The sequence below is a fragment of the Mixophyes fleayi genome, chromosome 11 (genome assembly GCF_038048845.1).
Source record: "Mixophyes fleayi isolate aMixFle1 chromosome 11, aMixFle1.hap1, whole genome shotgun sequence".
NCBI lineage: Eukaryota > Metazoa > Chordata > Amphibia > Anura > Limnodynastidae > Mixophyes > Mixophyes fleayi.
In genome coordinates this window covers 55,514,769-55,542,520 of record NC_134412.1, presented here as the reverse complement: position 1 = coordinate 55,542,520, position 27,752 = coordinate 55,514,769, and the positions used below count along the sequence as shown (strand labels likewise).

Genomic DNA, 27,752 nt, shown 5'->3' with positions numbered 1-27,752 from the left:
AGGCTGGCATTTTAACAAAAGGATCTCCAATGCTCAACTATTTATAAATACCTCCTTCTACACTAAGCTTTAAAGTACAGTACATGTGGAACTACTTCTCCATCATTGTTATTACTATGGGCTATCTTCTGAGTAGCCAATGTCTGTCCAGTCATTAACATCACGGTGGCTTAGTGGTTAGCACTTCTGCCTCAGAGCACTGGGGTCATGAGTTAGGTTCCTGACCATGGCCTTTTCTGTGTGGCCATAGCTGTTTGTATGTTCTCCTTGTGTTTGTGTGGGTTTCCTCCCACACTCCAAAAACATATTAGTAGGTTAATTGGCTACTATTAAATTAACCTTAGTCTTTCGCGGTGTGTGTGTGTGTGTGTGTGTGTGTGTGTGTATGTTAGGGAACTTAGACTGTAAGCTCCAATGGGGCAGGGACTAATGTGAGTGAGTTCTCTGCACATCGTTGCGGAATTTTTGTCGCTATATAAATAGCTGATGATGATGACTGTTATAGTACCCACAAATTATTATTATTGAGGTCCTACATATCCTATACCCTTCATTTTTTTAACTGGAGAAAATTTTCATTGAAGTTTTTTGTACAGCATAATGAGAAATAACAAAGAAAAATAAAAAAGATACATATATATATATATATATATATATATATATATATATATATATATATATATATATATATATATATATATTCCAAATCATGTGCAAAAAAAATATCAACACGAATAAGAACAAAGTTCCACTAGGATAAGGTAAGAAGGGAAGAGCAGGTCAAAAACAGAAATATAGATACTGAGTTATACCATTAAAATCCAAGGGACAAAAAAAAAAACCTGAGGGACAAAAAAATCCAAAAATGTAGCAATGGCATCTAGGCTGAACTGAAGGGGCAATGCGAAATCCGATGATCATCCAGAAATTCAGACCAACGGATCCGCTTGATCAAAAGAGAGCAACAGATATGAAATATTCAAACCCAATGGTTTCCATAACATAGAAGCTCTGAATTTTTGCGATTATTTTAGAGAGGGGTGAAGAAGCTGGATTGCTTCATTTTCTTGTTGCAATAAGGATATACCCAGTAACATATCTATGATGGTGCTGGAGTTGATTAGGATAGAGGTGGAGGAGAACGAAAGCAGGTTGAGGTGGCAAACTTGTTGAGGAAACCTGGTGTATTAAATCAAACACTTCCTCCCAATGAAGGCAAACTTTTAGCCAGGCCCAGAAAATATGTAGCAGTGAGCTATTCTCTCCACAGTCCCTCCAACAAATCCTAGAAGCTGTAGGCCAAATCTTGTGAAGCTTATCTAGCATGAAGTATACTTTACGGATGACCTTTATCAACATCTCTGAATGATTTAAACATCTAAACATTTTATATACAGTTTTAGTTATTTTATCCCAATCCTCATCAGAGAGAGAAATTAGCAGACCCCGTTGAGATTGGATCTGTAATTTTATGATATGCACAGCATTTGAAAGAAACCTATACCATGCTGAAATACCACCCATATGAGCAGAGGAAGAAGTTAACTTCCTCACGGGAGGGGGGGATAAGAGCGAGGGTGGAATCCTTGTAATTGGACCTAGTGGCGTATCTGTACTTATTGATGTCATGAGTAGGAACATGATGACAATCCTAAAGGTGGGGAAATTACATCAAAACCCCACCCTCAAAAAGGTTCTGTATTTTGGCAACCCCCTGGCTAATCCAGAAATTCAAACGCAAGTCTGGAATTAATGTTTACAGTACTAAAATGGAGAGACAGGAAGAGGGGAGAGAACAATCTGGAACAGTAACAAGCATTATTCCCCAAGCAGCAAACTGCAGCTGCAGCAGGGGAAAGGGAGGGAAAGCTAATTGATTCCAAAAATCTGTTAATCGATTTAGTTGAGGGGCGGAACAACGACTGGTCAGTTTTAAAACTGTATAGTTGTTCATTGTAAACTGATTGGCTATATCTAAGTGGTTAGAAATATGGACACCTCTATGAATTGTTAAGGCTTTAATGCAATTAAATGCATTTTCCCTTTCAGTTTACAGGCTAGAAGCTTACTTGATTATAGCCAAGGGTATAGAATTTCTGGTTGAGTTTAGTAATAGCATTATAGATCTGTAATAGAGAGATAACACTTCGCTTCTTATGAAGGTCCACTAGGGCAGCTTTAATAGTGAGATATTAGGGATGAAGTTTCTGCTGTCCTTCCAAAGATGAGATCTGGGTTTCGTAGGATACCTGTACCTCAATTTGTGTTCGCCTAGTTCTAGCCACTAACTGAATGGCCGTTCCTTGCATGACAGCCTTTAGAGCACACCAATGAGTGTATACTGAGGTGTCCTCTGGGGAGTTATTATGTAAATACGGTAAGTATCAAGCGCAACCTGCATGACTTGCCATCCAAAATCGTCGGATACAACACAATCTGCCAATCTCCAGGGTCGAGAAAGGCTGTCCTTAGAACCAGGACAGGGCAGCATGGTCAGACCATAATATAGGTAATATAGTAACATTAACTACACATGCAGTGACCATTCGTCTAACAGCAAAAGATCAATTCGGGAGAAGGAGCTATGTACCTGTGAAAACAATGTGAAGTCCCATTCCCCAGGGTGTTTAGCTCTCCAGACATAATAAAGGTCATATTTTGCTAGGAGATGGGCAAAGGCAGAGGAGAGATGGAGGTGAGGGAGAAGAAGGTTTCGAAAGGGCAGAAATCCTATCAAGCTTAGGGTTAGGAGCAATGTAAAGATCCTCCAGAAAGAATACAGTCCCATCCCAATCTTTTAAACAGACTGATAAGCCTTCCTAAGGAACGGGAGCTTTCTAGAGTTAAAGCCATACAGGGAGACCAAAGTGACTGCCTGGCAACCTAGCGACTCCACCAGGATTAAGAAACTACCATTTTTATCGAGACCTTCTTGTCCAATTTAAATGGGCAGCTGGCTTTGATCAGGATAGCAACTCCATTATGTTTAAATGGTCCATATGCCATGTGATAAGTAGGGTATGTATAATTATGAAACTGAGAAGGGGAATGTAAAGAAAAATGGGTCTCCTGAACAGTGACTAGATAGGCTTATGAGCTGCAAAACATGTAAGGGCAATCCTATGTTTATTGGGGGAATTTAACCTCTTAGCATTTGTAGACAGAAACTGGACCATGGCGATGTTAAAAGTATGTCTAGCATGCCATTGTCGGAGCATGTAAAATGGAAAGACATTCCACAAGGTAACCTTCAAGGGGAAAGGGAGGAGGGGCAGCACAAAAACAGGGAAACCACTAGTAGGGAGATAAGCAGAAATAGTTTCCATAGAGAAACTAGAGCTTTTGCCACAGAAGAAAATAAAAAAAAGTTGCAGAAAGGTGGTATATGTGTGTAGGTGTGGGCCTTGGCCTAAGCATCCTGACCACAAACACCTTACATAAATGTGAAAGTTAGAAGAGAACAGATACTTAACTTACATCTAATAAGCAGCATAGGGGAGAGAAAAAGACAATACATAACACAAGGCTTCCTATGTCACTTCTATGCATCAAAATTTAGAGGTAACAGGAGTACAACAGGGAATAAAGTAAACATATGCCATAACTATGAACAATGAACTATGATAACAATGCAAAAAATGTGGACTCTAAATAACGTATCTTTAGGCGCTGAATCCTTTCTATGAGGCTGAAGGTAGCAATTTGTTAAATAAATCAGTAGCATACTCATAGAGATCTGCATTGGAGACTGAGTCTGGGGTGACCTGAATTTTAATGTTACTGTGTCCAGATCTATAGTCAAGATCAGTGAGATTGTCCTTGATTGAGAAACTTCATCCTGCAAAAGGTCATTAGTGGAGATTAGGCAATTGTGCGTTGAGACAATCTCCTCCATCTTGGATTCTAGATAGTCCGTACATGATCCAAGTTCCGGCAAGTCAGTTTTAATTTCTTTAACTGTTGTTATGAATTCATAAGTTATATAAGATTTGAGGGTTGTCAATAAGGATTCTAGTTCCCTCTTGCTTCTGCTGGAACAGAAGCAGAGGAGACCAGGGATCACTGCAGGCATCTGTGCCACTCTCCAGATATGGTGAGACCAGGTGCCACTATCAAGGTGAGGCAGTCACGTAGGAGAAAGTGCTAATGAGAGGCACTCACTTGTAGAGGCCTGACCCCGATGTCATAGACACCTCTGGACCAATAAAGATCCAGACAGCTCACTGCAGGAGAGTCCTGGAGTCCACAAGGCCACAAGCAAGATTGCGGATCAGAGAGACCACAAGCAGTATACAGTAGTTTCCGGACAGCAGACACACACCAGCCGCCGGATCGTGAGGTCAATACGTCCGGGCAGTCATGTAGGGTATGCTTTGCCAGATTGAGACAGCACTGAATGCCTTGGGAGTCAGAATTTGGGCACTAAATAGTGGAGCTTTAGCTGTTTGCAATCGTTCGAAATGGCTACCAGGCCACACACCATCCTGTAGCCTTCATTTATCTGACTTAACTTATTGCATGTACATGTAAAGAGCAGTGGCGCACGCAGGGGGGGGGTTTCTGGGTCTCCAGAAACCCCCCCCTCCACTAAAAAGTGCCCTACTGCAGTATACAGCAGCCACGTCGCTGTCTAAGAAGCGTCCGCGGCGGTGCTGTATACTACAGTGCAGCCGATTTTTTTTTTTTCCCAGGGCGGAGGAAACCCCCCCTGACAAATCCTCCGTGCGCCCCTGAAAAGGTATTTTATTTAACTGTAATCAGGATCCCAAACGTATTCTGGAAGATGGATTGAGAATGAACTAATATTATATACAGTAAAACTGCAAGGACAATAATAAAGTTAACACTTACTCTTGGAATCCAAAACGTTGGCACAAATATGATGAAAAGTTATTACTGTATCGTGTAGAACACACTGGCAGCCAGAGGTTCTCCTTTTTACGTGACATAACTTCAAGTAGTGAGTTATCCCACCGAAAGCGCACTGTTAGAAGAACAAGAGTTGAAGTTCAGTGTCAATCAAATGTAAAACAATTTGAAATAACTTTTTGTACCCAATTATAACATGAATTAAGAATTATATATACTGTATATCTATATAATTATCCCTTTAGCCCTTAATGTATGAGTAAGGTGTTGAAATATGTACAACAGACTATGGGTTTGTTTATATGCATGTAGTTACCATGGAGGGTCAGCAGATGGCGCTGTATTCATACAGAGGTGTATTGTTTGTCTGCTGTATATGCATGTACTTGTTTGTATTTTTCCTGTCTCAACTCTCTGTGTTCTAGAAGAGACTCTCCGGGAAAAGGAGGTGAGCTGAGCAGCTCATGTTACTGATATGTTATGTTAAGAAGCTATTACTGAAAGCTGTTGTTATACTGATCCTGGCACTTAGTACTATATAAAGAAGATATACATCTCAAGACTCGTTCTGTCTGAATATAAGGTAACTCCTGAGGTGATTCTTTATCTATGAGACCTCCTGCTGCACACCTATGGTATCATCCATCGCAGAATGCCAATATAAGGGTGTGCTCCTGGTTTCTTTGCAGGGACAAGCTGGGCTGGGGGGCAGGGGGGTATTTTCCCCCTGGGCCAGTCCCATAGTGGGCTACCTTGAACTGGGTCACAGGGCTACCTGCATTTTTTCCATTAAAATGTTCACAATAAGCTGCTGAGTGGAGTCTTGTCCCCTGGGCTAAAATTTGCCAGCCCTCCCCTGCTTCTTTGTCCCAGCAAAAGTGATAACAATCACATTACCACATCCAGCCTCATCTCCTCCTTTAGAACACTCAGCCACTCCATTGCACAGAGTCTTGTTGGGTAAACATTTTTCTCTTGGGATGTAGTTGGAAGAGGAGCCACCAAATGCATTTAATTTGTCTGAGAATGAAAAGAGGGCATGGTTACATCAAACAGCATTAAGGCAAAGAATATCCTACAAAAAGGATGCAGCAGTACAGCTAAATCTGCATTGTGTGTACAGCACAAACCGTGTTGTACTTCTAAAATGGTCAACTAGAACCTGGTCTTTTTCATTTTCATTGCCGCATGATACCATATTTCTATATTAGTCATTCACTTCCTACAAAAACTATTACTCCTGTGAAAAATGTAGGGGAGAAGTAATTGATAGGAACAGAATGATAATTGGAATCAGTGAGATTTTTATTTCCCATAGATAGACTAAAAATAGTTTAGAACGAGTGACTTGAATATATGTAATATATCTTTTAAATACACATTTGAATTTTGACTGTGGTGATGTCACTTGTGTCATGTGACTCATTTTGAAAGTGTTCCATATTAGAAACCACCAAGTGCTTTTATTTTGTCATAGAATACTTCAAGGATCAAAAATGTCCTATATTTTACATTAGGGATAAAAATTATTACTATTATATTGGGTCAGTAATAAGTTGGAAGTTGGTTCAGGGCATGTGTTTGGATAGAGTTCATGGTAATTCTGACAAAGTAATATAAATATTCTGGATAAAGATCATATATAGAATTAACATAAATTTGTATTTGTTAGTTGCACAGATATTTTATATGTATTTTCTAGATTATTGATGAATAGTATAAAATGCCACAAACAATATAATGACCAGATAAAGGGGTACGCTTACAGTCCATTGGATTAGTTGTTCTAATGGCCAGAGGCTGGCCCAAGGTACTCACATGCAGTGATAAGACCAAGTCCAATGAGTACAATGATCATAACTATGAAGACAAAGATGGTGGATCCACGGCTTGAAAAGCAGGGAAGCGGCAACTTGTTTGAAGCTGAAAGCAGATAAATTTGCATTGATCATATTATATTTGATTTGCTTTAAAACTAAGCCTCAAATTCAGTACCATGATGTGGTAGAAAGTCAAAATATTATTGGATTGCAAAGCAATTTTTCAAATATTTAGTAATATTCCTAATAACATTTACCTATTCTTGTCTCTTTAATCACATAGAAATAAAATGACCAAATATATAAAATGTAACCATCTTGGAAGATATCTTGGATTTAAGGGTCAGCAAGATAGTGCGCTTCATCATCTACCTTGGGGTGACAAGCTGTCCCTAAAGAGCCACTTGTTTTCATAAACAGGGAAGAATTAAATTGCAGGAGATGTGGCGCGCGGACAACGACGACAATTACGGTAAAATTATTCCTACTTTTTCCTCGCACCCCAAAACGAGCGGAGATTTTACAGATATCACCACTGCGAAGTGTCTTCGGAACGTACGTGAGATACTTTGCGGTTACTGAATTGCCCCATAGTGTATGTATGCAAAAATGAAATAAATGGTGCCCATATAGTGCAGTAACTTAGGTAAAAGGTATGTTGTGTTCAAATGGTGACTTGGTTATGTACCAAATAGAAGTATCATCATCATCATCATCACCATTTATTTATATAGCGCCACTAATTCTGCAGTGCTGTACAGAGAACTCATTCACATCAGTCCCTGCCCCATTGGGGCTTACATTCTAAATTTCCTAACATACAGACACAGACAGACAGACACAGACTTGGGTCAATTTGTTTGCAGCCAATTAACCTACTAGTATGTTTTTGGAGTGTGGGAGGAAACCGGAGCACCTGGAGGAAACCCACGCAAACACAGGGAGAACATACAAACTCCTCACAGATAAGGCCATGGTCGGGAAAATGAGCTCATGACCCCAGTGCTGTAAGGCAGAAGTGCTAACCGCTTAGCCACCATGCTGCCCATCAGAGAGGCTTATCTGTAAACCATATATAAGTAGTCTTAAATCATTCCACAGAATGGAGGGTAGTGGACACAGATATCAATAAGGGTGGGATATATTACACTTTTACCTGGGGTAGATCACTACATCGCTGGACTCTATAGTAAATTTGGGGGGAGGGGTGGTGATGCGGTCCGTCCTCTCTTGGCCTCAGCTCTGCTCTTTTGAGCAGTCACTGGGACCTCTGCATGCGACGTGAAGCCTTGTTGGGCTTCACAGCTCATGTTCTCAGGTGATCGAACTCATCTGTATTTACAGACAGAAATCCTGAAAAAATGACCTGTTGGTAGCTCTTGAGGACTGGGTTCAAGCACGTCAGCTGTAGTGTAATGTAAACACAGTCACAGTGGTTATATACGTTTTAATATATATGGCAAATTTGGATGTATGGGCCAAATCCCCCTTATACTTTCTGTTTAGCACTTTGAAGGTTGTGACTTCCTTCACTTTCAGCCAGGGCCGGACTGGGCATCTGGCACTTCTGGCAAATGCCAGAAGGGCCGATGGCAGTGTGGGCAGGTCCGGCTCCCTGCGACCTCCCGCGCTTCAAGTTCCCGGTCGCGTAGGACTAGCTGCAGTGGGGGCTGCTGTCAGTGCAGGTAAGTGTAGAAAAACGGAATATGTGTGCAGGGAGGGGGGGCAGAGAAACGGAATATGTGTGCAGGGAGGGGGGGCAGAGAAACGGAATATGTGTGCAGGGAGGGGGGGGCAGAGAAACGGAATATGTGTGCAGGGAGGGGGGGGCAGAGAAACGGAATATGTGTGCAGGGAGGGGGGGGGCAGAGAAACGGAATATGTGTGCAGGGAGGGGGGGCAGAGATACGGAATATGTGCGCAGGGAGGGGGGGCAGAGATACGGAATATGTGCGCAGGGAGGGGGGGGGGAGAGAAACGGAATATGTGCGCAGCGAAGGGGGGCAGAGAAACGGAATATGTGTGCAGGGAGGGTGGGAGAGAAACGGAATATGTGTGCAGGGAGGGGTGGGGAGAGAAACGGCATATATGTGCAGGGAGGGGAGAGGAACCGAATATGTTTGCAGGGGAAAGGAGAGGAACCGAATATGTGTGCAGGGGGAAGAGGGGGTGATTGAAAATGTCTGCAGGGTAAGAGGGGGTGATTGAAAATGTCTGCATAGGGAAGAGGGGGTGATTGAAAATTTCTGCAGGGGGGGCAATGGCTGTAGGAGGGGGAAAATAAAAATGCCCAATGTGTGTGGGGGACAGTATATGACTATAATGTGTGCTATTAAGTGAATGTGGGGCTGTTTGGGGAAAATGAGGTATATTTATTAAATGTGATTATGAATTATTTAATGCCTGGGATGGTTGTGGGAAATGGTTATTTTTATTAAACGTAAATGCTATTTAATTTCTTGCTGAGGTTGTTTGGAGGGAGGGAAATAGATTTATTTATTAAATGGGTATACTATTATTTTAATGTTGGGGCTGGAGTGAGGCCTAATTTTATAATGTGGGTGCTATATTGAGTTAACACCGGTGCTGCTTGGAGTTTTCTAACTTTCATGTACCCATTTTATTTTTCCAAATAGGGCCCCCAACATTCCAGGATCCAGACAAGGAGCAACTGATCTAAAGACACCAGCAGCCACAAGTGGGGACAATGACAAGACAGGTAATAGAGAGCAGGACCGTCTGCCAACTGTCCTGAATTTGGTGGGTGACTGTCCCACCAGCTGTGTGAGATCTTGTAAGGGCCATTTCATTCACAGATCGGAAATCAACTGGCCTTGTTACTTCCGAAAATAATGCAGCCTGTACACTATTACCGTTACTACAGTAATAGTGTGCATTATTACCGTTAGTACGGTTATTTTCAACTGTGATTTTTGCCTGCAGCTCAGGGAGCCGCGAGCAGAAATCCGGGTTAAAATTACCGTATGAACGGTAATAGAGTGCAGGCTGAGTTAGTTTCGTCAGTAACCAATTGAATTCTCCCCACTGTGTGCTGCAAGTAAATACATTATAAGATACTTGGTAGCAATTTCATCGACTACGCGCTGGCAAGTACTTATACTATAGTTAAAATAAAATTGAGATAGGGACATCTTTATGTGTAACATTGTGGTACTTTCATTTCATTCATGATTTTTAATGTTATTGATTAACTCTGAACACAGCTAAAGTTCTGTTAGGAAAGAAAACCAGAGTACAAAAAAACCTGCGTTCGCGTGATCCCATATTATATTACTGTGTGGCAATATAAATGCTCTCTATGTATGTAAAACAAAAAGACAGTTGTTGGCAATGCTTATCCATTAGGAAAGAGTGTATACACTTACACAGCCAGGGTATTGTAGGTTTTTTATTATCGCTTATCTTTCCTAAAAAAATGTTTTACACTTGAATTTTGTTGGCTGCAAGGTCAGAGATTATTTATCTTGATTTCAGGCTTTACATCACAAACACCTACCATTTCAATAAGGGTGTGTATACTTTTTATATCCACTGTAGCTTAATTTCTTAATAATGGTATGTGTACTAATAACTGTACTTTGCTGTTAGGCTTTTACCCAGCCTGTGAAATCAATATTAGACTTTCCAAATTGTGTGACGTATATTGTACATACTTTAGGGAATATATTAATATGTACTTACAGGTGTAATCCCACATACACCCTGGTTGTATAAGTGTACACACCCTTTCATAATGGGACTATACCTGTGTTCAGAGTAAACCAGTCACATTCAAAATCATGTTCAAATGTAATTAGCACACACCTGCCAGCAATGAAATTGATTGTGGTTAACTCCAAATAAAGTTCAGCTGTTCCTGCAGGATGTCCTTGCAGATTCCTTGGGTGCATCCTACTAAAATAGCCATGATGCACAGTGGGAGGGATATAAAATAATTTCAAAGGCATTACATATACAATGGAACACTGTGAATAGCACCATCAGTAAACAGAGAAACTGTAGCACAACAGGGACATTGCCAAGATCTCATGCAAAGTTGATGACAGGACAATGAAAAAAACGATCAGAGAGGCTTCCAAGATGACTTGGGCAACATTAAAGGAGCTGCAGGAATTTATGTCAGGAACTGTTCACTCACAACATGTGACACCAATGGGGTAAGGTTGGAACAAGAAGACATTGTTCAGAGAAAAGAACATCTAAACCAGTCTAAGTTTTGCAGAAAAAAATATCCAATCACCCCAAACCAGGTGGAGATATGTATTGTGATCTCTTTTTGGAACAAAGGACACAGAGATCATCACCCAAAGAACATTATACCTACTGAGAAGTATGATGGTGGCAGTATGCTTTGGGTCTAGTCAGGATAGAGGGCATAATGAATAGCTTCAAATATGTTGTACAAAATCTGCTGACCTCTATTAGAAAGCTTTAGATGAAGAGGAATTTCACCAACATGATATCGATCCAAAGCATACATCCTGTCAGGTTGAGCACGTAGGATGAGTGAGATCCTGCTGTCTCAGCTGGTATTAGCTAGACTTCACCCAGAGGCGCAGAGTCTAACAGAGCAAAAGGTATTCACCAGGGATCCCCTCAAGGAGATTTGGGCTTAGCGGCTTCCACCCTGCAGGTCGCGGCCCTCTAGGGAAGTTCCCAGTGAGACAGAACAGAGAGGTAACTTGAGAGGTAAACTGAGACAGAGGAATGAGGCCCAATGAAGGGTAGGGCACATGAGTCTCTAGTAGAACACTGGGAGGAGGAGGCGATGACCCAGGATATGGCACGGAGGCTAGATAGGCAGAGGTCAGCGGTGCATGCCGGATAAGTAGCGTGCAGTGATCACAGAGATTACCACTAATGAGTGGAACAGGTAGGCAGAGCTCAGCGGTACACAGGATATACAGCAGACGATGAACCACTGCTATTACCACTTGGAGGTGGAACGGATCAGCGGAGGTCAGCGGTGCATGCAGGATAGGTAGCAAGCGTTGATCACAACAAGGAGAAGTGAGCTGCTTCCAGGCCAGGTGAAGACTCGAAGAACCAACACTGAAAGGTGAGTGGAGGAGCCATATAAAGGAGTACTGACCAATGGCCAGTTAGGCCAGGTAACACAGGTGAGGCAGTTGCACAGGCGCAGAATGCTGCTGACAGGACAGCATGCACAAAGGGGAGAATCAGAATGAGGGCAGGCGTGCTGATCCTCGAGTGGAGATACCAGAAGAACAGTGTGTGACACATCCAAGTCAACCAAGGAATGGCTTCAGAAAAGGAAGATCAAAGTCTTGGGAGGGCCCTGTCAGAGCCCATACCTTAACACCATTGAAAACCTGTGGAATGATTTACCAGGGGCTGTGCACCAGAGATCCCCTCTCAATTTGAGGGACCTTGAAGTTTTTTGCAGGGAAAAATGGGATAGAATTGCAAAGTTCAGGTGTGTGAAGTCGATAGAGACTTATTCAAAAGACTCACTGCTGTAATAAAAGCAAAAGGTGAACCCACAGAGTATTAGTTTAGCGTGTGCACATGTATGCAACCAGTGTCACTTGTTCTTCCTAAACATTGTGGTGGATGACTGACCTGATTTATCTTAATTTTAGACTTTACATCACAAACATCAGCAATTTCATCAAGGTGTGTACACTCTTTGTGCTTTCAATGTATCTTCATAAATTGTTAGCAAATTAAATAAAGATTTAAGCAAGTATATAACCTATGTCTACTTTTTCTTTTTGGTCCATTTGGATAGTATAGTGTTCTTAGTCACCACTAATTGTTAAACCCTTGGTGTAATCACATGCTTATATCATATGCTTCTCTCCCTTCTTTACTCCATGTTTATATCCTTTAGAATTTTCTGGTAATTTATATTATTTTGGCCATGCCCTTCTTTGCACAATTTCTAATATATTAATATCCTTCTGTAAGTATCATTGGCAGAAAACTATTATCATGGTACTTCTGCTGTTATATGTAATAGGTGTTAGTGGCATTGGTGGTAGAAGAAGAAGCTTATAGACTTAACCAATTTGTTGGTTTTATTTCAGAACATGTTGTAACAGATGATATATACATATATACAGGTGATAATGACTGCCCAGACAGGTGGTATGACAAGCTTATGCAGGTAATGTACTTAACATTAGTATAGTACATTAATATATGCAGATGGTAGTAAGCTTATATTGTGAGCAATATCAGAGAACAGGTTGCTCATATATATTGTTGTGCCTCCGTTCATTTCATATATCTAAATATAAGTAGGTTTAACACAAATGTATGCAATTATAATTTATTTTCAGTTCTACTGTCACTGGAACATTAGCTGAGAGCCTAACTTCCTGTCTGTGCATGTTCAGTAGATTAATGCAGACAGCTGGAGGCTGCCCCACTTTCTGTCTTCACTAGATCACAGGGGACACCACTACCAAGATGGGAGACGGAGTGTAGCGCTCCATATTAACAAGTATGGCCTCTAGAATGATAGCAAGCCAAATATGAATGACAAAAATATTATATTTAATGATGGTTCCCCGGCACACTTCATGGTGCTTATTTCCTCTTTGCTCTTAGTAGATGCCTCTGCAGATGTTGTCCAATGTTTCCAGAGAGGGGGATAAATATCCAGAGGTACACTGTGCAAAGGTGTACACATCACGTCAAAGTCCAACCTCCTACTAATTTAGAACCACTCCTTTCATTAAAATAAAATATTCATTAGAGTGAGGGGAGATTTGGTCTGCCTTTATTAAATATTTCATTGGGCAAATTGCCCCGAGAAATTCACTTCTCTACTAACATGCAATTGGAAAGTACAAAATGCATCCCATTAATATGACCAGACCTGATCTCCGCCAGCCCAGAGATGGTGCATAATTCAAAAGTTTTTGTAGAGTAAACATAGCTGAACACCCCTAACAATGCACTCTCTCCTCATCTTTATCTAATTGCAATAATCTCGCTCTGCGAAACTTGCCACAGAAGTGCACCTACTCTGTATTTTACTAGAAATAACCTTGCTCTGCCAAACTCCCTCTATTGGTTGGTGCAACACCACCATCTTGCCTCGCAATCCCTTTGACTTTTGTGCAAATCTAGTGCACGTGTGCCAATCAAGGCTCAACAAAATGGATTTTGTGCAAATAGGGTAGTTTTTCCCACTGGTCTTTTTATATGTCAACCAGCCTGGGGAACACAAGCAAATATCAAAACCATTTAAGGTACAAGGATAGGAGCCCACACTTCCTGCATCATCTAGTCAGCATTACATGATTTGATTGAAAGTCCCATTTGGTGAAACTATTTCAAATCTTCTGATAATGACCCCTATACATAAGAACTATACAGAGTAATTATAAAGGTTTCCATAATTTGATATTTGTAATGATATGATTTGTCTTATTTGATTTTATGAAGGAGTAGTAGAAGATATTATTTTACACTGATAACATCCAGGATGCAAAGCAGTCTCCTTATGTGTCTTAGAATAACCTGTAATTAATATGTCTATTTATAAAACACAGGGCCTGATTCATCACGGCACGCATTCTGAGCACAACCCGCATTTAGTATTATACGCACATATTTCGGCTTTGTGTACTCCCAAATTCATCAAGGCATGTATCTCAAGATACGTGTGCTGTTGAAATCGGGGGCAGGTCTGCTGTGCTGTACTATACCAGACACTGCAGGATACGTCCAATACCTATGTGGATTATACATGCGCAAAAGAACGCACAGGAATTTTTTAAAATTAATGTCACCTGTTAATAATAAAGGCATTAATAATAAAACAGTTAAAAAAAAAATATGTTTCCTCTGCAAGGTTGTATGTAACAATGTTTGTGTATTCTGTCTGCAAATAGACTCTTTACATTGTATTTAGTGTGTCCAACTTGGTTTAAGTACTGTAGGCTCTTCGTGGGGTAGTGTCCTTGAGCTAGCAACACCAGAGAGACCAAGGAACCCTCTGTCTCCATACACTGGACCACAGGCACCACAAATGAAAGAATACTACGCCAGGATGGTCTTTACAAGTCACACCGCCACATGTATTAGTGAGGCGTGGACTCCTAAAGTTTTTATAGATTTTTTATATCAAAAATATATCTAAAAAAAAATATATCTCTCTAAATAAGATAACTATCACTAGTAACATACACTAAACTATCACAGTTAATTTAACTTTACTAACAGATATCACACAAATGCAATTGAATATTAGACAAACATATGCAATCATGCAGTCTTTGTTAATAGGCAGTTCAAATACAGATCACTTCTTCTCTTTCCCAGGTTATTTGATAAAACATGCTCCCTTGTCCATTTTTCATCCAATTCAACACAAATGCAGAATACAATTTGCATCCTGCTGCTCCTTCTCTTCTTCTTAGGCCTAAGCATGCAGTCACTTTAATAACAGCTGGCTCCTCAACACACAGTTATAGGTTTTCCCACAGATAGAGATAATGCCAAAGAGCTTGGTACAGTTTTTTTCAGTTTTAAACTCAGTCTCTGTCCCCTAACTATCTGTCCCTAGACTTCACTCTTGTTGTTATATCACAGTCCTGCAAAAGGGTATTATACAGTATTCTTCGGGTCTCCCGACCTGTTCCTTAAGTAACTAGTAACACAATACTCCGTCCAAGCAAATCAATAATAATTTAACATAAATTACTTATTCCCACTGATCTCCAGTATCTGCATCCAAGAAGGCTCCTCCCTGTTCAGAGGTCCGGTAAGCTCTCTCACTGGGAAGCCTTTTCCACTCTCCCCTTGCATCTCTCCCCTCTGGGGTCTCACTTTCTCTCAGATCTCTGTTCAGCTCTCCAGTTGTCTTGCTGCAGAGGACTCCCTCAGGTTGTCTCTCTCCCTGAGTCTCCCTGCATCCCCCTCAGAATTCCAACTGCCCTTCACAAGCTCCTCCTCCCTACTGCATGCTGGGAGATGTAGTTCATCCAAAGCGCATGCGCGGCCCACTTGGGTAGCCAGCACCACCCTCTGTTTTTCCAAAAAACTTTTTCCCCATGTAATAAATTTTTTCGGATGTTGTTAATGTCTACTGCATAGCAGATATATCCATTTAGCCATTTCGCTGGAGCAAGAGATACGGCAGAAAAACAAGTAACTTTGAGATGGCCAAAGCTGGACATGGCTGTGTGTGGTTGAGTTTGGCACACCCCTACTGCAAATTGACTACAGCAAAATGCCCCTTCCCTGCTCCATTCACTGCCTGAAATCATAGGCCATAGTAAGTGACTGCGCTCACAGACATATCTCCGACAGTGATTTTGCGTACAATATGCTCAATACCGGCAGATACATTTCTTGATGACTCAGGCCCACTAAGAGCAACCTTTGTTTTTTTTAAAAGGGCCGTAAGTCGGCTCTACGTACTCCTCAATTCAAGAAGGGACGGATTTTGAAAATATGTGCAGTGATGAATACGGGTATAGGTATTGCTCTGTTCTGCTCTACTACACAAGACACTGTAGGAAACACACACCTGTCAGCTCCAGCAGCAGCCTCGACTGCACTTAGACTAGACCCCTAGCCGGAGCAGGAGATAGGGCTGAACTACATTTTTTTCTCTGTACGCCCGAGGTGGAATTGGACATGGCTGCACAGGTAAGCCCTTACTGTACAATGATTATGTGCATCTGCCCATTCCCCACCCATTCCTCCCCGAAATTGTAGGCTGTAGTAAGTGTGGTTTGCGTTCTAAGATAAATTGCACTTTGCTGACTTCACTGGCTTATGGGCCGGTTCTGGGCATGCGCAGATGAACCAGGATACGCTCAAAAACTGTAGATACATGCTTGATGAACCAGGCCCACAGTGTGTATCATCAGTGTTTCCAAGAAATTATTACTTCATCTGTTTCTTTTACCACCCTTGTCAAACTGGAAGAATTTGTAAGTCTTTACCCATCAGAATATTATACCCGGTATTTCAAAGCCTAGCATTGCCACAAATCACTATATTACTACAGAACATAATAATACTCACGCGGCCTCTCAATAACGTAGGAGGGGGCAGGAGGACCTGGTTGAATGGTATATGGCTGGTAACGTGTTCCATTGTTCCCTGGTGGATGGAAAGCAGGATATGGTGCATATGGAGCACTGGGGTATGGCTGTAGAACACAGAAAGGAATTTGTGAGACCCATGAAAGGAGAAGTTTTCTCAAAGCTAAGATTGTATAAAAGAAAACAAAATGAGAATCTTGTTTTATAAAACAATGTATACGTTTTCCTGGAACAAAACAAATATTGGCAGCACAGTGGGTTTGATTCCAACCAAAGTCCTATCTGTGTGGAGTTTGTATGTTCTCCCATTGTGTTTGCGTGAGTTTCCTCCCACACTCCAAAGACATCTGGTAAGTTAATTGGCCACTGACAAAATTAAACCTAGTATGTGTGTGTGTGTGTGATTATATGTGAATGTGTGGTGCAAGATATATATTGTAAGCTCCACTGGGATAAGGACTAATGTGAATGACTGAATATTCTCAGTGAAGTTTTTTGTGATTTATAGGTGCTATTTAAATCAGTGTTAGTCATCATTACGGTCATCACCATTCCGATAAAACAACGCTATAATTCAGAAATGTAGGACATGCAGACTTACTCAAACACTGATAGGCATCATTTCCGACAGCTGTTCTATAGACTCCGAAAGCAAAAAATTCCGGCAGTGTGATTGTCGTCACTTAAATGATCACATTGCTGGTATTAATGGGGTAATGTGAGGACCCGGTGGCTGTATAAAGTCCAACCTTTTTACATCTCTGAATTATAACGATCAGCAATTTTTTGTCGCTATAACTCTTGTCAATGGTGCTCATCGTCATTTCGTAACATCCGCATTTAAATAACTAATAATAGTAATAATAATAATAATAATAACAATAATAATAGTAAATGTCATCCATCTTTTCACCCAGTACATATGTAGCTACTAGTTAATGACTCGCCAAACATAACAATAGCATCAATGATACCATTCTGTATAACTTTGTAATAAAGCATTTCTTTGAATGACATTTGAGTTGCCATCCTGTAAAATCATCAGGATACAGCCATCAAAATATGTGGTTAAAAGAGACGTAGATGCCAGTAATCCCATCAGTTAATTTCATATAAAGGAAAACAAACATATCAAGCCATTGCCTTAATGTGTAATAGCAAACACGCACACATGACCCGTATAATGAGTACCATTGATGGCGAGATGGGGAACACAGGCGAACAGGTGGTAGTTTCCTTTTGTTAAAACAAACCAAATAATGTAAGAAAAACAATGACATCAATTTAAAGGAAGGGTGAGAACTTGCACAATGTATAATGATAGGAATAAAATGTAATACTAATAGGAAGTGACCATAAAGGTGTGTGTGACATTTATAGAGAACCTGTATTACTAGAAACATTATATAATTAACCCAGTAGAAAAATAGACAGTACAGTAACTATTAATTTAGTGGTGATTTGTAAGCTATGTACACAAGAAATATGAACTGTTTTGGTTGGAAAAAGGTGTTCTTACAAATAAAGACTTGCAATACAACTATAAAGATCCTTCCATGAATAGACAGATTGGAATGTTTCCAACTGGAGGAAACAATTCAACGCAAGTAGAAGTTACTAATTCTAGTGTCCACATATCGAGTTGTAAATATAGTAGTCCTAATATAAATTGATTTCCTATCAAAGGCAATACATCTTGAGGACACTAAGGGTCACTGTTACTCTGTATTACAATGGACAGCCTTACTCAATAGTATTTTCTTGGCACAAAACATCCACAACCCAGATACTAGGAAACTATAATAAGCCAAATATTTACACAAAGCACCAGAGGCAAAGCCCAAAACCATGCACATACCTAAGTCAATAATAATGTGCACTTCCCACATTTGCATATATTTACAGCATAGGCAGCAAAATAACTAATTTAATTGTCATACTTCTGAATTGTTATTATCTATTAATAATATTCAACTATGATTGGAAGATTAGCCTGGCAGTATGTTAAAGGAGGCATTCATCATCTTTGTCATTTACAATAGTTTGTACATTATACTATGCAAGTGATGTTAACATATGTGTGTCTATATATATATATATATATATATATATATATATATATATATATATATATATATATATAAAAAGAAGTTTGTTTGCTTATTTGTTTATTGGCGAATATCTTTCACAGCTCATGTATAAAGCTGCCAAATATTAGTTATTTAGTATTGAAAAAGTAAGCTACTAGACCACATAGCAACAATGCGCCAAAGCGACAGATATTGGCACCAAAAAATGTGACAGTTAATTCTATCAACTACCAACTACTGCAAAATATTCCACATATTTACAAATCAATTGACACTGTTATCGATCAAAATGATGTCGTCAACTATCCAAGTTTCTAAATTCTTTGGAACCTCCAGTATTGCCACCCAACCAACTGCAACTTAAAAAAGGAGCTCCTATAATGCTTCTATAAAATTTGGATCGGCCTAAGCTCTGCAATGGTACAGGGTTAATAATTAAACCTTTATGGTCTCATGTCATTGATGCACATATACAAACTGGTTGTGGCAAAGGAAAAGACACTTTTATTCCTAAAAAGCCACTAATAACATCTGAGATAATGTTTCAATTTAAACAGTTGCAATTTCCAGTAAGATTAAGTTTCACCATGTTGATCAATAAATCCCAGGGACAAACACTTAGGGCTATATTTACTAAGCTGCGGGTTTGAAAAAGTGGGGATGTTGCCTATAGCAACCAATCAGAATCTAGCTTTCATTTATTTAGTACCTTCTACAAAATGACAGCTAGAATCTAATTGGTTGCTATAGGCAACATCCCCACTTTTCCAAACCCGCAGCTTAGTAAATCTAGCCCTTAAAGTTATTGGGCTTCAACTACTTTCAAACAAACTTGCAATATTGTATATAAAGAAGTTTTGTAAATTCTAAGTTTCATTTAAACTTTATTTATAAATTAGTATAACTTAAAAGGTATAATATAAGTATTAGAACAAATATTAGCACTAAGCTTTCAAAATTACAGAAATTAATATATTTTTTTTGTTTTTGCTGTTACTTAAAAAAATAAATATAACTATTTATTAAATGATAGTCACAATAAAATGAATTTAATTTTAAAGAAATAAAATTTTGTTTAGTTAAAAATTTATTTTATTTCTCTAATAATGATCTGTTTATCAAATAATTTGGTAATATATAAAAATGACTACGCATTACAAGTTGGACCTGCACAACGCCGGGTGACCCTGCTTGTACTTATATAAATAAAATCTGTATAAAATAGGCATTCTCATAACATTGCTTATGATCAGTGATTTTTTCCCCTGTGTATTATGGAATAGAAAACTGCCTACTGCAAGTTATTAGAGATATCAGAAGTCAAGTGTGGCCTCATGTTATTATATTTTCACATAACATTTGTGGGACTTGGAGAAGCCTTATCATTTTTTTTGCCATGTAATGTATATTTACATATACACAAGGCAAACCTGTTAGAATTAAACAACACAAAATGTTTGGAAATATTATCAGCAAAAAATATTTTATTTTATTAGGAAAATGTCACCGGGGCAGTTGAGCAATGAGTCTTACTGCTTGCCAAGCCACTGCACATTCTTGAACTGACATGTCGGCTTGGGCATGCAAAATGTAGTTGGAAGCCCTGGAATTGTGCTTCCAGTTTCAGAGTCTTTAAAAAAATGTTAAAATTAAAAAAAAACAAAAAAAAAAACAACAACTTTTTTTTTAAATAAAAAAACAGAAAAAATGCTTTACTATAATAATAAAGCATTTTTCCTGTGGCCACCCCTTGATCAGCATTATAGGAGGCAGATCTCCAACCCCTTCTTATCCACTTCAAATACACAGGCAATGATCCTTTTTTGCACGATTTAAGGCTTATCTCCCATTAATAAACAGACCCCTAATATATTGATCATTCTGGTGAACCTCTGACCAGTGACACTTGACTGTAAAGAAATAATAATTTCCTATTACACATTATATATAGAGGCATATCCAGTACACATAATAAGGAAAGGGGGGAATAGAAAATTCAATGATGACAAGGACAGAAGCTCATACACCAAGGATATATTAGGGTTTTCTAACTGCTACTGCATTGTATATAACCATACTTATCTGTTTACTTCTTCTCCCCTCCAGGAGATCGCAGAGGGGAGGTGAAGTACAAGTACGAACAGGGCGGACCATCACATATTGCATCATTTTGGCCCCACCCCCCACGATGCAATGCCGTGATTCCATCATTTTAACACGGTGGGCCAAAATGACATGATTTGCAATGCAAGTATGTAGATAGGGTAACCCAAATCTCTGTTAATAAACATTACTTTTATTAGCTGAATATGTTTTGATTCTCAACTTTACAAAAGTGGCCTGAGCTACACTAAACATAATCAGGGTTATCAAAATTGCCCCCCACAACACATATGCAGTTTTGTGATGTAATGCATCTTATTTTTCTCAAAACACCCATTTTTGCTGGAAGGGCATAAAATTGCACATCTAGATGGCAGCGTCTGCAGTGAGCGCAGAATTTTGTATCCACTGGGTGGGTCAGTGTGCTCCTAGCTAAATATGGGTTGTGCGCATATGCATCTTATTTCAAAATGAGTCTCAATGTGCAGAATTAAAAATGTAAATGATATTCAAAGTATGTAGAGGGGGATTTATGGGGGTGTACACTGATTAGCAGGTTTTCAGTAAAGCCTACTTCTCTCCACAAAAATAATGAATTATTACAGGTGCTGTACCAGTAATCAGAAGTCATACCACACATTTGGTGCACAAAATACCAAAATGTAAAAGAAAGAGGGAAACACAGTAAAGTGACACGTTTAGTAATCTAGATGTCTTCTCACTCCTGATTAATTTAGGACATACATTGTAAGAACAGTATTTTAGATTTTTTTTTTTTAATTAAATGAATGAAGGGGGTGGTTCTAAAGTGTTTGTTGGCAGAGCTTTGAAGTGATGTTTTTATACTTTCCACCAGCATATCTTCATGTGCACACACTATCACGCAAAACAAGGCTTTTTTTGATTGCCAACAGTGAAATGTATGGTATGTACTGTTGTAAAAGCCATGGAGAAAAACGTTTAATGGCGTGATAAAAATTAATACACTGGAAAATACTGTTAGGCAGTTTTATTTATATATTATATCATTTGAAAATAGTTTACATTGAATATGAAACATTTGGGCAGGCATATAACTGTTAATATGGAGCACTATGCTCCGTCTCCCATCTTGGTAGTTGTATTCCCTGTGATCTAATGCAGACAGAAAGTGGGGCAGCCTCCAGCCATACGAATCGCTCTACTGAGCATGCGCAGACAGGAAGTTTGTCTCTCAGCTGTTTTTTCCAGTTACTGTTGAACTAAAAAGATGATATAACTGGAGCTGCGTCCCTTTTATGTAAACTTACTTATATAAAGATATATAAAGTAAACGGAGGCACAAAATATATATGAGCAACCTGTTCTCTGACAATGCCCACAATATAAGCTTACCACCTGCATATATTAATGTACTATATTAGTGTTAAGTACATTAACTGCATAAGCTTGTCATACTGCCTGTCTGTTGCAGTCAGTATCAACTGTGAGCAACTGTATATCTGTATATATCATCAGTTACAACAAGTTCTGAAATAAAACCAACAAATTGGTTAAGTCTAAAAGCTTATAATAAAATATAATAAATATAAAATATAATAAAAACTACCGCAGGAGCAAGGGATGCAACCAATAAAGGACCCTTTATCAGTAGATGCTTCATCATTACTCATCAAGGTATGCCACCAATCCACCATAATCTTCTCATCAGATGGTGGAAACATTGGCACTCCTCAGAAGCTGCCATCTTTCTCCACAAATCCATGCTCTTCCTTGTAAAAACCAGGCGCATTTGCACAATAGTAGGTACATGATATCACCAAAGAAAAGAAATAGTATGCCACAGCCTCCTCCCCCAAAAAAAAAATTCATCCAAACACCAGATAACAATGTGGAGTCCTCTCGCTAATTCCATACCAGAGCCACACTAGTCACATAAAATGATACTGTAAACAAGACAAAAAAAGCACACAGTGAGAGAATACTTTATTTAAATAAAGACTCCCCCACTTGATACATCATATTAATGAATCTCATTGATGCAATGAAATTCATTGTGAAAAGAACTAGCTATAATTAACCAATCAACCTTTTTCACACTGTGACCAAGTGTGACGTCACTCTGTATTGATTAGTTGCTGACCGGAATCCTGTCATTTGCATCGGAGCTTCGCAAGGAGCAGTTGAGCATCGTCCTTATGTTTTTTTTTCTTCACTTTAATTAAAACCACAATTACAACACCATAATTACCCCAACACTCACCTGGTGCCATCAGCACAGCACTATTTTTCCTGCATTGTCTTTGCTGGTACCGTGCTGATCAGACTGGGGCTGTCTCCCACTATAACAGGGGCATCAAAATACTTTAATACTTTAAACAAAAGAAATATATGTGGTACCTGTTTTATTTTCAAGCCACAGTGCTGATAAGTTCCTATATAAGGATGAATAATTACTGGGTAATGAATTTAATAAGTACATTAAATCCATGCAGATTAAAAACACTTTGTATTATGGGGTTCATGCATGACCCATCATATATTGCTCATGTTAATTATCATTTCTTATTGCAATGATCAGAAATTCATTAACGTGGCAAATTATTAAAATTGATTAGCTGGGACATAGGAGCCTTTACCAAAGAATAATCTATAGTGCAAGTTCTTATTGCCTAGCACAATTTGCGATGGGAAGGAGTAAGGACCCTGTTGGGGAGGGATCCGAAGACCCCTCTCCTGTAATACTCTCATACATAGGATAGACTGGCTAACGTCATCTTCAGATGGCATTAGCTGTCAAGGACAGCCCAGAGTTTCGGGGCTTGATAAATAGGGCATAGACTCCTATGGGGACTGCATTTACAATCAAGGCGGTTGGTACCGCAGCACATATCTCTAATATCTGCTGTGGTAAATAACCTCTTCACTACAAAATGCGGCAGTCCCCTGAAAAGAGGTTCACAAATAGGCCCTTTAATGATCTGGTTATTGGCCAATAAGGATTTCTTTTGTCCAATATCTAGAGAGAAGTGATGTTGGTTCCACCAAGAGTTAGAGATGATAAGGGCTGGAGATGAAGATTGATGACTCCTAGGAAATTCCTGGACATATTGGATCTCCATTTGCATGTTGTATCATGTGTGATATAACTTTGTGTATGCTCAGAAACAGACCTTAGGCCACTGAACGCAATTGCATGAAATTCATGTTTAAATGCAAAACACACAACTGCCTACAACTTGAGAGGCAGAACAAGGGATGAAAGGGGCAGATAAACGTAGGCTATGTACAGTAAGGGCATGCCAAGGACGTGCCAACGCAGATGTGGATGATTCAAGTCCTGGGTTTCTCGTCAGTGTGCCTGGTTTAATTTTATATATTTGAAAGTGATTTTAAAATATTTGTTCATTACTTTTGCTCACAGGATTTTAAAAATAATAATTATTCAATGTATTTATTATTTTGTTGATTGCTATTTTAGTTATATTTTTGGACTCATTCCATTCATAAAAACAGAACTGATGAATGTCTGAGCAGCAATTAGGCGGTGCCTGTTTTTTAAAGTTTTGTTTTTTTGTTTTTATATAAACAAATACACATGGTTTAGACATTCGGGCCACTTGCTGGCCTGCTGTGAGCACTCCAGCTATTGAAACAAGCAACTACATAATTCAGGAAGAGAGAATGTCGTTATCAGCTGTGAGAGTGACGGATGTCAAGACTGCTCTCTGCTTAGCGGTATAGCCGGAGGACCCGCCCGCATTGGTCTTTTAATGTCGGCATTGTGATTGGTGACATTGTGCATGTTGTCAATCACACTGTAGACATTGCCAACTTGTCAGCATAATGGAACTGTCAGTATTTAGCCTGCCGACAATTTTATGTTGGCAGGCTAAGTGCCGACATTTCCACTCTTGCAATTATGACCGCCACCGCATAAACCACAGGTCCCTGTAAATATTGATCTCTCAAACAGTTACCAGTTTTAAAGCTGAATTTAATTTATTTAATCACAAAGTAATGTTTTCTTTCTTTTTCTTATCCTTGCAGCCTGGTGTCAACTCCGAATGTACACGTAACATGCGGTCTGCAAATTTACACTCTAACATGTGCATTCTGAACTGCACTTATCTGCACTAAGATACATGCAGGTTAAAATACTGTGTAAGAATGTGGCTGCCAACCAGATATGCTAGTCATCATCATCAACTTAATGATTAAAATGTTTCAAAATAATTATATAAAATCAGTGCCCCCACCTAAAGTGAACAAGCATCAGAGCTCATAATGTAGCAGGGTACAGCTCATGTGGGTGCAGAAATAGTGCAAGATATCCCATAAAAGTCGCAACGAGGACCAGTCTATAACAGGCTGGGCTGATACTATAATCTAGAACCTGACGTTTTATGCGTAAAAATAAATAAATAATACTTAAAAAAACAGCGTGATTGCCCCCTCATCTTTCCCCCAGAAGTGTAGCCAGCACTAGTACTAGTAGCCTAGGCTGGTAGCGGTAAAGTTAAGGGGGACAAGCAGCATGGGGTTGATGAACTACAGGTCCCAGCATGACCTGTCATGTCTAAAATGTAAAGGTATGCTGGCACTGGGACCTGTAGTTCACCTGTAAAAACACACTGTAAAATAAAGGCAACAACACTATGGCAAATTCCTTTATTTAAATAAGCATTCCAGAGACAAAATCTCTTTAATCCTTTCATTGCTCGCCTAGATCCAGGGGGTTCATCTTCTTTATTTTTTCTTGCACTCCAAATAAAATATTATATTAGTGACCAAACATCTGCTCCTTACAAGAGCTGTGGCGCAAATGACAGGTTTAGAAACAATCATGCTAACCAAATAGAGCGGCTTCATTTATGAATGAAGTACATTGTCTCAATGCACCAATAAAAGATATTTCAATATTTTACCCCACAGTTTGAAATGAAAAAAAGAACAACAACGAAAATGAAAACAATTAGGACAGGCTACTATGAAAAGACACAAAAAAAATCAAAAACACACTGGGCCTAATTCATTACGGAAAGTAAAGCAAAAAGAAATGAGTAACTTTGAACCTTGCCAAAACCATGTTCCATTGGAGTGGGAGGTAAATTTAAAATGTGAGGACAGATTTATAATTGGGGTAGAGCATGTCCTAGATTAACTTTTAATTTCAGTGTAAAAATAAAGCTATCAAGTATAGGCGTCCTACATGAAAAAAACAAAATGTATTTTCCATATGTGCAAAATAATAAACTCATGTGCACCCCTTGCATTGCAACATGGTTTTGCCAAGCTTCAAAGTTACTCATTTTTTGCCTTACTTTCCTTTCTGAATCAGGCCCTGTGTGTACTGCACCATCACTACATGTTGTTGAAAGATAGCCATTTTTGGTGTATTCTATGGTACAAAAAATTATAAAGAAGCATGTGTGTATCTCCTGGCTCTCTGTGTCTAACCAAGTTCATTTTGAAGAATATGTCCATCTTTGATATTTTTTTCTTAGTTACAATAATATAAGCCCTTCCCTAACTAGAGAGCCACATATCCTCAATATTGGCGTTTTTAGATTTGAAGTTAAATTACACTATTTTTTTTTAACAAAGCTGCAGTGGAATGGGAGGTTAAAACGGAACAAAGTGTTAGTTTCCCACCCCCCTCTATTCCACACATCTGTAGCCCCTCCCACATCTTTAAAACACTGGCCGATTTAAGCTTGGGACATCTCTGAGGTACGTGATTTTTAACCGGATCACTTCATCAGCTACAAGGCAGGTGTAAGTGCCGACTGATAGTGATGACTGACACATATGCATGCCTTGCAAGTAAGAGAAACTGTAATGTTAATGTTTTTTGTTTTTTTTACATGCGCTGATGAGACTTGGGGCTAGATTTACTAGTACCTTCTACAAAATGACAGCTAGAATCTGATTGGTTGCTATAGGCAACATCCCCACTTTTTCAAACCCGCAGCTTAGTAAATCTAGCCCTTGATATTAAACATATGCATGTGTGTATCCTGCAGTCTGTTCTGTCTGTCTGCATACGACAAGCACCGTATAGCCAGAGCTTACCTATACCAAATATTCAAGTGCATACTATTTATGGCCGATTTAAAAATACACAAATTGCGTTCACATTGCATACCAAGATGAATCAGACCCACTATATATGGGATCCTGCTTTATGTTTTGAAAGGAAACTGACTAAAGCCTTTGCTTAGCAGGCTGTGATGGAACTTCTCAGTTTAGTTCTGAGAAGATGTTGTAAAGCACATTTTAAGGAGTGTTGTAAGTAATTCTTACCTCTTATTACAGAGGTACAATCCACATTTACAGTCTGTTCATTGAGTATATCTGGTTGTCTTCTGACCTCTCAGACAGATTATTTCTTTACATCATAGAAGATATATTTCCTATTTCCCATACTCTGCAACATATTTACACACATTTACATATTATATATCACCCAAATATATAATATGTCTCATAAACTTTTCAATTACACCACCTACCCAAAGGGGTCTGTAAATGTGCCTATGGGGGAATTCAATTCTCAGCTGTAAGTTTTTTAACACTGTGGTTAGTGATTTTAATGGGGTTTTCACTCATTCTGGATCACGTTAACTTTACTCCTTATTCAAATCTATTTTTAACACACCATTTTGTTAGCGAAAACGCTACCGTCGTGGACAAGTAGCTAAGTTACAGTATAGTTTTTATAAGGGTTAGGGGCACAACTAGACTGGCAATCAGCTCGCTAATGTTGATCTCATAATAAAATTCTGCTGTACCATAATCCTGGTGTTAGTTGAGATATCAAAGTACCCATTTACTCA

The 27,752-nt window shown here is 39.2% G+C and overlaps 1 protein-coding gene across 1 annotated transcript in view; it reads right to left on the bottom strand.

Annotated features, from left to right (window-relative positions):
* Window positions 1–27,752, bottom strand: part of TMPRSS13 (transmembrane serine protease 13) — a 54,917-nt gene that overhangs the window by 13,051 nt on the left and 14,114 nt on the right. Inside the window, exons 2-5 of the mRNA XM_075189759.1 lie at window positions 16,722–16,848; window positions 6,688–6,792; window positions 5,767–5,889; window positions 4,852–4,984 (exon numbers count right to left, since the gene is read on the bottom strand). Coding sequence (XP_075045860.1) covers window positions 4,852–4,984; window positions 5,767–5,889; window positions 6,688–6,792; window positions 16,722–16,848 — 488 coding nt within the window. The remainder of the gene's footprint in view (window positions 1–4,851; window positions 4,985–5,766; window positions 5,890–6,687; window positions 6,793–16,721; window positions 16,849–27,752) is intronic.